This window comes from Citrus sinensis, chromosome 8 (assembly GCF_022201045.2).
Source record: "Citrus sinensis cultivar Valencia sweet orange chromosome 8, DVS_A1.0, whole genome shotgun sequence".
Classification (NCBI taxonomy): domain Eukaryota; kingdom Viridiplantae; phylum Streptophyta; class Magnoliopsida; order Sapindales; family Rutaceae; genus Citrus; species Citrus sinensis.
Genome location: NC_068563.1, coordinates 30,541,286 through 30,555,757, shown reverse-complemented (window position 1 = coordinate 30,555,757; position 14,472 = coordinate 30,541,286). Strand labels below are relative to the sequence as shown.

The 14,472-nt window shown below is 36.2% G+C and overlaps 1 protein-coding gene across 2 annotated transcripts; it reads left to right on the top strand.

Annotated features, from left to right (window-relative positions):
- The first annotated feature begins 3,469 nt into the window (after positions 1–3,469).
- Positions 3,470–14,458, top strand: LOC102625213 (histone acetyltransferase HAC1-like). 2 transcript variants are annotated; one of them, XM_015533380.3, is made up of 17 exons: positions 3,470–3,694; positions 3,928–4,360; positions 5,275–5,389; positions 5,606–5,906; positions 5,992–6,489; positions 6,633–8,476; positions 9,006–9,302; positions 9,397–9,675; positions 10,262–10,390; positions 10,527–10,727; positions 10,862–11,004; positions 11,103–11,412; positions 11,542–11,681; positions 12,610–12,697; positions 12,782–13,174; positions 13,449–13,666; positions 13,820–14,458. In XM_015533380.3, exons 2-17 carry the CDS (start codon positions 4,131–4,133, stop codon positions 13,932–13,934), a joined length of 5,301 nt encoding a protein of 1,766 aa, XP_015388866.2. In that variant the 5' UTR covers positions 3,470–3,694; positions 3,928–4,130; the 3' UTR covers positions 13,935–14,458. The 2 variants fall into 2 exon arrangements, with proteins under 2 accessions (XP_015388866.2, XP_006488627.2); XM_006488564.4 differs by having other exon boundaries at positions 3,471–3,694; positions 12,610–12,688.
- The last annotated feature ends 14 nt before the right edge of the window (positions 14,459–14,472 follow it).

Here is a 14,472-nt window from a genome sequence, read left to right as displayed (position 1 = left end):
AAAAATAAATAAATAAATAGAAACCTCTCCATAATAATTCCATGTTAAATTCTAATATGACTCCATTATAATAGTTTCCCCTCCATTATGGTTGTAGTTGAACTTTTTGAGGTTTCTAATTAGAATATTCTAAATTTTATACTTTTATAATCTTATATTTTCCTAACAAAATTCTAACCAATTGGCTTTATATGAATCTAATTCATCGTAGTTTGTTTCTCATAAGAAAAAATAATTAATACAAGAATTTTCAATTAATTTCTTGAAGATAATCACCCTTATAAATTTTTCTTTCATGACCGAGTGAACTCGACAACTAAAAACAAGCCTTTCTTTTTATTCTTTGCCATTTTCTAAAAGGATTTACTATGAACCTCCTGCACACACTTTAGTGCCTTATTCCAATTTCCTATAGACCAAGTGTTTCTCCAATAGTTCCTAATGCTGCCAGTACAAGACCTTGAATGGCTTCATTCATGATATGATATTATAGTACTTCATTATATATTATATGATATTGTGGCACTTTATTATGTAATATTTATGAGATCCATCTGTATATATATCATCATCCGTATTTAAAAAGTCGTATGGTTTAAAAGAAGTTTTGTATAGGTACTAGATGGAGAAAAAAAGTTATAAGTATGAGCCAAGTGTAGGGATGGCAATGGGCACCGCCCGCATCGGGTTTGCCATTACCAAACCCAAATCCGCACAAAATTTAAATTACCAAACCCACCCGCAACCCGCAGCGGGTTTTAATTTTTTTAAAAAAACCCACCCGCAGCGGGTTTTAACAATTACCAAACCCGCAATGGTATCCGGCGGATTTTTTGCGGGTTTCCGTATTTAAAATCACAAATTTTTAATATATAAATTTATAATAATAACCTCAAATTCCATATAACATATTCAATTTTATATTTAAACAATGTAAATAAAAAAGTAAAATTTCCACATCAATTCAACACAAATTTCAAATTTAAGTATAAATTACACAAATCTATTTAAAAAGCACAAACTAATATCTAAAAATAATAATTACATTTCATATTATCATTTAAAATAAGATCCAAGAGAAGATATTCATTTTATTCACCACTATAAGCACACATCCAACACAATGGCTATAATAATAATTAAGATTAATATTTTCAAATACTAATTCGAAGGGAAATGTATTTAGTTTTCTTTAGGTTATGACTTTAGAATATGAGATGAGCCATATACACACATACATAACTTTGAGCCTTTGGCTATTTAGTAATTTGATTAATTACATTATTTTCTTTATATATTTTTATATTTAAATTAAATTAAAAATATTTGAAAAAAATTATTGCGGGTTTGGTGGATATCCATGCTGGTATCCACCGGGTATAAGGTTAATACCAAACCCACCCGCATCCATGTGCGGGTTTTAATTTATAATACTAAACCCGCCCGCAACGGATAAAATTACCCGCAACGGGCGGGTTTTGGCGGGTGGATTTTGGCGGGTTTGCGGGTTTGCGGGTACAATTGCCATCCCTAGCCAAGTGTTTAAATAAGTGTCTTTCTCTTTGATTTTTTTTTTATTTTAATTCTTGCTTTTTTATAAGTTAAATTAGTAATCTTAAAATTTAGGGAGTCTCTTAAGACTTGCAAGGGGAGTTATCTTTTCAACTTATTCTGAAATTCTTATCCAAGCCCAAGATTTATAAAACTCCATTTTCTCTTTGAAAGAAGAGGCCTTTGTAAAAACTTCATTTTCTCCCTCAATCAACAAAACCCACTGCCATTTTCAAAGCTTGCCAGGGCCTAAAATCTCTACTGCCTTCAAATAATTTTACCCTAAGTCATGAACGTGACGACCTACGGTTTAAACAACTGCAGCACCAGTGGCATGACTGCTGATGAAGAGCCAGCACAGGAAATCAAAAGCATTAAACCAAAAGCAAGCACCATGTACAAAAATTATAAAAAAACTTGAAAAATGTCTATTACAGAGGACAAAATACTTCAATCTTATACTTTTTCACCTATAAATATTGAATTATGCATATAAATGTAGGGTTAACATTGTAGGAACAGGGGAAGATGAAAAAGCCGCGAAGGATTTTCTTACATCTTTCTTCATTTGCTTCATCCTCAATTCTAGATAAACACTTTTTCTCTAATCTATATATATATGAACGAAAACCCATAAATTAAAATCTGCCTCTTGCAATAAAATTTCACCCTAAAAAAATTACTTATTTTGGGATTTCATTTATAAAATGTATAGAAATCTTAAAATCTTGAATTTGTTTCAATCTACCTTTATTTTAAACAGTTATAAGTTTCCCCGAAGAAAAAAAAAGGTTTAAAGATAAACAAAGATGGGGTGTAAAAATTTTGTTACAATAGTAAATTTTATTAGTGTTTAATTGAATTTACCTTTGGATATTTAAGTAATTTCGATTGTTTTACGAGTGTTTAATTGAATTTTGTTACACGTCCCAAATGTCTGATTGAGTGATTTTCAAGTAAGTTTTATTTAACTGACCACCTTAATTTGAATCTTAAGTGAATTCTACATATTTGAAACCATAATATTGGATTAAGTGCTACAACAAGTGCAATCCTTATGCTTAGTTACCAGCTTTGAGTTTGGAATCATAAATAGACAGTCAAAGATAAGCAAGAGGAATGTGAGGATAACATCAAGTCATCGTGTCCTTATGCCTTGGGTCGACGCATGCGCTACAATGGCCGTGATAAAAGTTCGCAATCCTATGAGGGTGAGCTTATTCCAAAATCCGATTCTCAATTTGGATTGTAGGTTACAACTCGTCTACACGAATCCGAAATCGCTAGTAGTCAATAGTCACCCAACTCAGCCCTACAATCTTTCTATAATTGTGATCATAATTTTGGGAAATTGTTGCGCCAATATAAAAAGAAAGTAGATTAATTAGAAAGAAATTGAGAACAAGTAAAGCAAAAAACGATAAAACATAAAACATTGTAGTTAGTAGATGAGCACATATGATAAATTTGTTATATGAAATCTCGCTATTTTGGCTGGTTAAAAGCTTAATTTGAAAACTATAATAAACAGAAAAAAAATAGAATATATGTGTTTGATAAATTTTATTCATATCTAACACATATAAATTTTACTCATATAAGTGTAATTTTATTATATAAACATAATTAACAAAACATGCCTAAGTTTATGTTGACCGAAACATTTTTTAAAAAAAAAAAATTCACATTTACATAAAAGTGGTTGAACTTATAAGATGAAAATTTTGATACTGACAAACAGAATTTGATTGATAAAAAATTATGAAATAAATTATTTTCAGCGTAGCCACAATAATTACAAACGAAAGAGCTAATTGTACATGCTTTTGACTCTAATTTGTTCTTTTATTCTCTCCCTAGGTGGCTCGCTCGATACGTGGTCGTTTCCCAAATTCTTACAATACAATCTTCATTTCATCGTCTCCCAACCCATCCATACATAATTTTACTCGTGTGAACCCTCTTTCGCACGTGCAATTTAAGCGGTGACTTAATCTATCCTTGTTTGTCTCTATCGTACGTCTCGATTACTTTCCCAAACGAAATCGTCGATCATCGTCGTAATCGTTCCTTTTCTGCGCCGGTACTGTCCGACCTCCGATCGCTATCGCTCCCGATTTTGCTACTGCTATTCCCAATTCAGGTTCGTTTTTCTTCTTATTGTTCAAACTACTGGACCAAACCTAGGGTTTCACTTATTGAAATTTCCAATTATTCTATTAATTACGCTATCAGGATAGGATCTAGTCGCCAATTTCCCAATTATCTAACCCTAACGAAATTAAATTCGATTGCTTGCTCAATCAATGCAATTGCTATCGTGTCTTCCAAATTGTGGTTAATTTTTATGACATCATTGTTCATTTGAACATATAGGTAACCACCACCTGGGCATTCTAGATTTTGTGAATACTTTGAAGGGTTATCGCTACAGCTACAGCTAAAGCAAGAAAAGGAAGAGCAGTATAGAATGAGTGGATGGTGGGATGATTATTTATTGGTGCAAAGCGTGTTGATTCAGCTATTATGCAGTATAATTTAGTATTGTTACTTTTATCAATCAAAAAGAGCAGTATAATATGAATGTACAGGCACATATATCAGCGGGGCAGGTTCCTAATCAAGGAGGACTGCCCCAGCAGAATGGAAACGCACTGCAACCTAATCAAATGCAAAATTTAGTTGGTGGTGTTTCTACCACTGCTGCTATTGCTGCCGGTGGTAGTGGTGGTGGGGTTACTCCACAGCGTAATATGTTCAATGCCGACCCTGACCTGCTCAGAGCACGAGGTTTTATGCGCGACAGAATGTAAGTCAAATCATTCTTTCTTTCTTTTCTGTGGTTTTAGCTTCAAATAAAAATATAAACCTAACTGGACAAGATGAGCAAGTAGGTTTATATTTGTATTAATCTATTCAACTTGTCCATTCAATTGCTGTAGGAGTTAATGGTACAAGGTCATGATAACCTAATATTATCAAAATTAATTCTGTAAATTACCTTATTCAAAACTAGGGAGAACCTTCTTTTTTCTTTTTCTTTTTTTTTTTGGGAACCTTGACAGTGTGAGCAAAATTTATTAATTAACACTAGAGAGAACTTGATTACATTACCAATTGAAAAACTCAGAGGAGAAACAATAATAGGAGATGAATGCAATACAAGAATTTGTTAGACTAGGCAATTGATGGCGTAGCCTTTCATACACACTATTTTTTTTCTTAATGCGCTTCAATTATTGAATGTTTGATTGGAGTTTATATTTATAAATGTTGACGAATATAAATGCCTTCAGTATTTTTTGTATTAAAAAAAAAAAAGTTACCCAAAAAAAGAGGAGATTGATATCAAGTTTACAATTTCTCTAATGCAAGAGGAGCTGCAGTATAGATACTATGCAAAATCAACATATAATATTATTGTAGAACAGCCTCCTGATTCTCCAAGATGAAAATAAAGACGTTTCCTAAATTCTCTAGTCATGAATATGATCCTGTGGTTACTCGATGGTCACATCTTAGGTCTTCTGCAACTAGGACTTGAATTTTCACATGTTATATCATAATATTATTTTTCAGATTGTTGAATTAGTAATTTTTATTTAGAAGTTACTTTTGGTTGGGTAGTCTTAGACAGTTTGGTGCTTTTATAAAGGAACCTCATATTCTTACCAGGAAATTTGTTTATGTTATGACTAAGTAATTTTATTTCATCCTTTCCAGCTTTGGAATGTTATTGCACCGCCAGACGCAAACAATTGATGAAACGCAGAGAACAAAGTTCAAAGATATTTCAAAACGCTTAGAGGAGGGTCTTTTTAAAGCTGCTTCTACAAAGGTTCTTTATTTTTCTCCTTGCCTTGTTTCTGCAAAAAATTTCTCTCAACTATTATTTCATTATTTGAACTCTCAAAGTTTTCCATAAAATAAGGTTACCTTTTTTACAAATAGTTATGCTGTTCTTTGGGAGTGAAGCAGAATGAATTGTTCCAGGATTGTTTTTAAGCAGTTCTTAATTTCATTTCATGTTTCTAAATCTGCAATTTCTGTTTAGGAGGATTATATGAATATGGATACCTTAGAGGCTCGTTTGAGTTATCTGATCAAGGGCAGACCTGGGAATAATCATAATCAAAGACATCAGCAGCTTGTAAATTCTTCTTCTTCCATTGGTACAATGATCCCAACACCTGGCATGTCACACTGTGGGAATTCATCCCTAATGGTCACATCGTCTGTAGATAGTTCAATGATAGCTGCTGGTGGATGTAACACTATAGCACCTACAACCGTCAACTCTGGGAGCCTGTTGTCAACTGGTGGCATACAGAGTAATTCCTATAATAGATCTGATGGTAATATAATTCTTACATTACCTTCATTAGTGCTGGTTGCTTTTCCTTTTCTTTTGCCAGTATTACAGAGTGTTTTTTTTCGCAGGAACCCTTTCTAATGGATATCAACAATCACCTGCCAATTTTTCCGTTGGTTCTAGTGGAAACATGCCATCAATGGGCGTCCAAAGAATTGCAAGTCAAATGATTCCTACCCCTGGATTTAACAATAATAGCAACCAGACCAACAGCAGCAGTAATCAGTCCTACATGAATCTGGAGTCCAATAATGGTGGTGGTTTTTCAACTGTTGAATCTGCTATGGTATCCCTACCACAGCAACAAAAGCAGCATGTTGGTGGTCAAAACAGCCGTATACTGCACAACCTTGGCAGCCACATGGGTAGTGGTATGAGGAGTGGTTTGCAGCATAAATCTTATGGGTTCTCTAATGGGGCTTTAAATGGTGGGTTGGGGATGATTGGGAACAATTTACTTGTAAATGAACCTGGCACTTCTGAGGGCTATTTGACAGGCACCCAATATGCTAATTCTCCCAAGCCCTTACAACATCACTTTGATCATCAGCGACCAATGGTGCAGGGTAATATATCTCGCTCTCTCTTTCCCCATCTGCATGTTTCCCTTACTGATTTATCACATGGTGTTTATTTCGCACACTTAAGCATAGAATTCCATGTTAATCTTTGTATGATGGTATTTCACAACTAAAAGTTCATTCATCAGGTGATGGATATGGAGGGAGCAATGCTGATTCTTATGGGACAGGGAACTTCTATGGTGCTGTAACACCTGTTGGATCAATGACCAATGCTCCGAACATGAATTCAGGAAGCTTGCAGTCTATGCCCATAGCCAAAACAAGTGCTACGTTGATGGGTAATCAGTCGAATTTTCATGGTGCAACACAGGGCACACAGGTTAAGGCTCCATCAATTGATCAGTCCGAAAAGATGAATTTCCATTCTTCCTTATCTTCAAGAGACAATCTTCTACAGTCACAACAACAGCAACAATTCCCCCAACAGCCGCATCATGTTCAACAACAACAATTTGTTCAACATCAACGCCAACAGAAGCCGCAAAGTCAGCAGCAGCATTTGTTGAACAATGATGGTTATGGTCATTCTCAGATGTCTGATATGATCTGTCAAGTGAAGCGTGAACCTGGAATGGAGCAGCATAATGAAGTTATGCACTCACAAGGTCCTGAACAATTCCAGCTGCCTGAGTCACAAAACCAATTTCAGCTAACTTCTGCTGAAGACCGTTCAAGGGGTGCTCAGCATCTGTCTGTTTCATCTGGCCAGCATGATATCTGCTCATCACTAACACAAATGTCCCAGCCTATGCAACAAATGTTGCATTCTCATCAGTTGGTTGCAGATTCTCATAATGGTTTTAACTGCTTTTCTATAGGAGGACAATCAGAATCAGTTCCGCAAGGTCAATGGCATTCTCAATCACAAGAGAAGACTCACATGGCAGGAAACATGTCACATGAGCAGCATGTCCAAGAGGATTTCCGCCAGAGGATTGCTGCTCAAGGTGAAGCTCAGCGTAACAATTTATCTTCGGAAGTATCTGTTATCAGTCAATCTGTTGGTCCTAGAGTCATGGCAGAGCACCCAATTTCAAGGGGTGCTAGCTGCAGATTAACCAATGGAAACCGAGATAGACAATTTAGAAATCAACAGAGGTGGCTTTTGTTCTTGCGCCATGCTCGCCGATGTGCTGCTCCTGAAGGGAAATGTCAGGATGTTAATTGCATTACCGTCCAAAAATTATGGAGACATATGGACAATTGCACTTCATCTCAATGCCCTTATCCTCGTTGCCATCATTCAAAAATTTTGATTCACCATCACAAGCATTGCAGGGACCCAAGTTGCCCTGTTTGTGTTCCTGTCAAGAACTATCTACAGCAACAAAAAGAACGTGCTCGTCCAAAAACTGATTCTTGTTTGCCGAGTTCAGTTAGTGAGTCATGTAAATCTTATGATACTGGAGATGCTTCAGGTGGGATGATCTCTAAAACTCCAGCAGTTGTGGAGACTTCAGAAGATATACAACCTTCTCTAAAACGAATGAAGATAGAGCCATCTTCTCAATCTCTTGCTCCAGAGAACAAAAGTTCTACTGTATCAGCTTCTGCTATTGCTGAAACTCAAGTATCCCACGATGTTCTGCAACAAGATTACCAAAATGTCAAGATAGGAATGCCAGTAAAATCTGAGTTTATGGAAGTGAAGATGGAAGTTCCTGTAAGTTCTGGACAGGGGAGCCCTCATAATAATGAGATGAAGGATGATGTTGTTGAAAGTAACAACCAAAGGCCAGATGGTGATCGTATTGTATATGATGAGCCTACTGCTTCAGCTAAGCAGGAAAACAATAAAGTTGAGAAAGAGAGCGATGTGGCTAAGCAAGAAAGTTTGACACAGCCTGCTGAAAATGCTGCTGCAACTAAGTCTGGAAAGCCAAAAATAAAAGGGGTATCACTGACTGAACTATTCACTCCTGAGCAAGTTAGAGAGCATATTTGTGGTCTCAGACAGTGGGTTGGCCAGGTATCCCAAGGAATCTTTTTATACAAACTAATCAGTGAAAGTTTGTTTTATGCACATGCTATTCTGTTTTGCATTGTGCTTGGAAATTGTCATTGAATTGACTTGGTGAAATGACAGGCCTTGTATATATGGGAGGAAGGGTACCATCAGAGCTTTAAACAGACTTATTTTACAGGATGCTATATTTCTCAAACACAATATTTTGGATCAGATCTTTTAATCTGTTTATAATTTATCTTCTATTTATTTATTTGTTCTTATTTTTGCTGTTAACTTTGTAAAAAGTATGTGTTCCTTGCTGAACTCGCCCTCATCACTATTTCAATGCTTAGTGCTTTTACACTTCAATGCAGCTGACATTAAAGCTTACATGTTCTGATCCCCTGTTGATAAAATATTTGATGTTTTTGGGTCCTCTTGCTCTTGAATTTCATTTGTTAATGGTGCTTTGAGGAATTTGACTGTTATCTATCCTGCATCCTAGATGTTGTCTGCACTGTTGGTTGATGTGTTTGTTCTTGTTATGCAGAGTAAAGCAAAGGCAGAAAAGAATCAAGCAATGGAGCATGCAATGAGTGAGAACTCTTGTCAGCTGTGTGCAGTTGAGAAGCTTACTTTTGAACCACCACCTATTTATTGCTCGCCATGTGGTACTCGTATTAAGCGAAATGCAATGTATTATACAATGGGTGCTGGTGACACACGGCATTATTTCTGTATTAAATGCTACAATGAGGCTCGTGGTGATACTATTGTCGTTGATGGGACTACCATTGCAAAGGCAAGGCTGGAGAAGAAGAAAAATGACGAGGAGACTGAAGAATGGGTAAGTTTTTTCTTTTCCATTCTGTATTTGTTAACGTTGCAAGGTGATCTAAAACAATCACTCTGATCATTTTGCCTTCAATGGTCATGTGCAGTGGGTTCAATGTGACAAATGTGAAGCCTGGCAACATCAAATTTGTGCTTTATTTAATGGTCGGAGGAATGATGGTGGACAAGCTGAATATACTTGCCCTAATTGCTACATAACGGAGGTTGAAAGAGGAGAGCGTAAGCCTTTACCACAGAGTGCTGTACTGGGGGCCAAAGATCTTCCAAGGACAATCCTTAGTGATCACATAGAGCATCGATTATTTAGAAGACTGAAGCAGGAGAGACAAGAGAGGGCAAGGATTCAAGGAAAATCATATGATGAGGTGATTTACGTTTATGCTGTCATATCTGTTGTTTTTCTGCTTGTGGTTCATTATATTCAGTTCAAGTGATATGCAGAATTTCTTTGGCAAAGTATTTTCAGTGTGCCTACCATATATTACCTGCTTGCCAATTTCTCTATCCAAGCAAGTGAAGCAGTTTAGGATCAAATGGCTAATTTGAAGAAAGATCATATTATTGTTTACTGTTAATCTAGCTAATTACTTCTTCCGATGATACAATTTTAGTCAGGAAGTTGTTAATGGAAGTTATTAAATTTTGATCTATCTAGCTATTTGAATCATTGGAATCCTTGTTTTAATATGAATCAAGTGTAACTAATTGCCGGAAGTTCCAGTTGGTTTGTTCTTGGTATTTATAGACGAGTAGTACTGGAACTTACTGCATGGTATTACACTAAATATTCTTCCTTTATTTTAGATTAATGTTTTCGTAGCATGTTCAACCATTTTAGAGGACTCTGCTGATGTGGAATATTTTCTAGTAATTGCTTCTGTGGGTTAAACTCAAGACTGTCCACATAGCAAATTCTGTTAGGTAATTTATCCTTTTATATTCTCTGTCTAGGTTCCTGGGGCTGAAGCACTTGTAATCAGAGTTGTTTCATCTGTTGACAAAAAGTTGGAAGTGAAGCAGCGGTTTCTTGAAATTTTCCAAGAAGAGAATTACCCTACGGAATTTCCTTATAAATCCAAGGTACAGAGAATTCGCTTTTAACTTAGTCGAAGGTGTTACTGTGATGATGATTATCATGTGTAACAACCCTTGAAAGATCGCCCAAAAAAAAAGGAAAAAGCTTCCTGAACTATAAACTTATGATTATTTCTTTCAGGTAGTTTTGTTGTTTCAGAAGATTGAAGGTGTAGAAGTGTGCCTATTTGGCATGTATGTTCAAGAATTTGGATCTGAATGCCAATTTCCTAATCAGCGTCGAGTTTATCTATCATATTTGGATTCGGTGAAGTATTTTAGGCCTGAGATTAAAGCAGTTACTGGAGAGGCACTGCGCACATTTGTTTATCATGAAATTTTGGTAAGTTTGAGATTGCAATTTAATTCTCTCTCTCTCTCTCTCTCTCCGCGCCTATCTTTTTGAATGAGATTAGTTATTGATTGGATTTAGGATATTTTTGGAGTTATTAATTTCTATGCTTGATCATGTTTCAGATTGGTTACCTTGAATATTGCAAGCTGCGTGGTTTTACCAGCTGCTATATTTGGGCTTGCCCTCCGCTAAAGGGTGAAGACTATATTTTGTATTGCCATCCAGAAATTCAAAAAACACCAAAATCTGATAAACTCCGAGAATGGTAAACCTAATAACCTCCAGAAAAGAAAGTTGCTGACTTTGTATGCTATAGGTCCTATTGTCCTCTTACTTCTTGCATGTTTCGATGCCTTTCTTCAGGTACTTGGCTATGTTAAGAAAAGCTGCCAAGGAAAACATCGTAGTTGATCTCACTAATTTATATGATCATTTCTTTGTATCCACCGGTGAATGTAGAGCTAAGGTAACTGCAGCCAGGCTGCCATATTTTGATGGTGACTATTGGCCTGGTGCTGCAGAGGATCTAATTTATCAGATTCGTCAAGATGAAGACGGGAAAAAACAGAATAAGGGGATAACCAAAAAAACCATTACAAAAAGGGCTCTAAAAGCATCTGGTCAAACTGATCTTTCTGGTAATGCGTCAAAGGATCTGCTACTTATGCATAAGGTAATTTTTATCCTCCGTATCTTTATTTATTTTATTTTTCTTTTTTTTGGTGGCTACACATAGTAATTGAATGATAGATAATTGATGTCCTTTTATTGGAGTTACTAAATTTTCCTCTGGTTATTCCAGCTTGGGGAGACCATTTGCCCTATGAAGGAAGACTTTATTATGGTTCATCTGCAGCATGCTTGCAATCATTGTTGTATTTTAATGGTATCGGGGAGTCGGCATGTGTGCAATCAGTGCAAAAACTTTCAGCTTTGTGATAAGTAAGTTTCTTTTGTTTTCACTTGCATTCTTGACTTATAGTTGTAAAATATGTAGATTTTATATGTTTGATATATAAACATATTCTTCTCAAGGACCTTTGGGTTAATTGTATATGCTTTGTTGCTCTTTTATTTTGTGTAAGTGTGGTTTGCTAATAGGATATTGTGGAAGCTTACATGTTCCTCTGTTTTGGGGATGGTTTTACTGTGCTCGTACCTTGTGTTTAGGCATATATACACTTTACGTTACATATATGAGATAGGTTAGGCTTAGCCGGTCTGTCGAATTTCCAGTGCTCTTTTCGTTACTGCTTGAATACAGTTCTGTTTACCTCAAAAAATGAATAATAAATAAATAAGTTCGTGAAGGTGTCTTCTCGTCTGTGAAGCCAGATTAGAGATGCCTCAGGAACTGGATATGTTTGTGTGAAACCACATGAAAAGTTATGAGATCATTTAGCAGAAGGAATATCAATATCAGAAATAAGACAAGCCTTTCCCTCTGCATGAGGGGCTAGGCGGTGATAAATTTTCACCCATGTGAATTTGGTGCTGTGGAATTTGTCCATCTTTTTCACAGCAACTAGTCTTCTTGAGGCTTGAGGTGGCAAGATAGTGATTATGGAAATATCTGAAGTTAGAGTAAAGACTATAGAACTCGTTGCAGCCATTACTTCGTGACAATACATGAATACTCAGGCAATAGGAACCACTGGTATTTCCAATCCCTGTTCTCTTTATGGCTTTATGCGTCCTTGTCTTGCTTTGCCTCTGCCAAATAAGATTGTCTGCATTCTAATTTATTTTACGGTAGGGGAATATTCAAATTTAATTGTGTTTATTCCTTGGGTTTCCTTTTTATTTTATTCTATTATTATTATTATTATTTTCTCCTTTTCTTTGATGTTTACACCGTTTACCTTAATAGGTGTTTTGAAGCAGAAAAGAAACGTGAAGATAGAGAGAGACATCCCGTCAATTCGAGGGAAGTACACATCCTTGAGGAAGTAAGTAATGTATGTATGGACTCAGGAATCTGGTTTTTACTGTTACTGCATCTTCATTTTCTAATTAAAATTTGATTTCTTGAAATCCTTTAGTTTCCAGTTACCGATGTGCCTGCTGATACGAAAGATAAAGATGAGATTCTCGAAAGTGAATTTTTTGATACCAGACAGGCATTTCTGAGTCTTTGTCAAGGAAATCATTATCAGTATGATACCTTGAGGCGGGCTAAGCATTCATCAATGATGGTCCTTTATCATCTGCATAATCCAACTGCACCTGCATTTGTGACAACATGCAATATATGCCATCTTGATATAGAAACTGGTCAAGGTTGGCGCTGTGAAGTTTGCCCGGATTATGATGTATGCAATGCTTGTTATCAGAAGGATGGCGGTATTGATCATCCACATAAATTGACAAACCATCCTTCCACTGCTGATCGCGATGCACAGAATAAAGAAGCCAGACAGCTACGAGTCTTGCAGGTGCTGTATACTCATTGCCCGTCTACAATGCACAAGTTTTTTTTGTAGATATTTTCATTAAATACATAACCTTCACCATTTATCATTAATTTACATTGAACACCCCCCCCCCCCAACCCCCTTCTCTTTTTCTTCCTCTTTTCCCCTTTCCAAATAAATAATTAAATAAATAACATGTGCATGATTTTTTTAGTTTTAAATAATGATTTCTCAGGATCGGCAACCTTGCTTCTTTCAAAGTTCATTCTAACGTGATTGGTATCTCTCATTTCAGCTTAGAAAAATGCTTGATCTTCTGGTTCATGCATCACAATGTCGTTCTCCACACTGCCAATATCCTAATTGCCGTAAGGTGAAGGGGCTTTTCCGACATGGTATACAATGCAAAACACGTGCGTCTGGAGGTTGTGTCCTTTGTAAGAAAATGTGGTATCTCCTGCAACTCCATGCTCGAGCATGCAAAGAGTCTGAATGCCACGTACCACGCTGCAGGTTTACATTGTTCTCATCTATATAGTCAAGAACTACTGAATAATTTTCTACTTATTCGTTGTGTTTACATTGTTCTTATCTTTATAGTCAAGGCTGCTGAATAATTTTCTACTTGTTATGTTTAATTTATGTAAACGTTTCTTGTTATTACAGAGATCTCAAAGAACATTTGAGGAGGCTCCAGCAACAGTCTGATACACGGAGAAGGCAGGCTGTAATGGAGATGATGAGGCAGAGAGCTGCAGAGGTTGCTGGCAATGCTGGTTGAGCAATCTGTACATGTAAATATGACATTTTGTTGAGAAACCACCAGATATTTTGTGCTGGTCTGCCCGGGCAACTGTCTATAACAAAGCAGTGATGGGGAGAAGTGGTAGAACTAGATAGTTGTGAGGTACACTCAGAATATACAATGGAATGGTTCGTCATCACTTGCTTGCTTGGGAACAATCTTTGATAGTCCAAGACCCAATTTCCCTTTGAAAAGAGCAAGTGAATTTTTTCCAAGTCTAGAGCTGCCGTCGTCGTGAACAGCCGCTAACTAGTCATCGGAGAAGAGAGTACTGATTCTTATTGCTGATTTCTGTCGGTCGGTGGTCTGATTGGTGATTCTTTGATTTTATCTTACTGTATTTTCTAGTGCCATCATTGGATGGCGAGTGTACTATAATTGTTCTAATTTGTTTAAAAGTGTTTTCTTTCATACAAAGCAATGTGGGAGGGAGGTTAGTTTCAATCCCTTTTATCTGTTTAAAATCTTTCTAGATATTCAACTCCAAAGCTTTTTTTTTCTTTTTTGGGTAGAA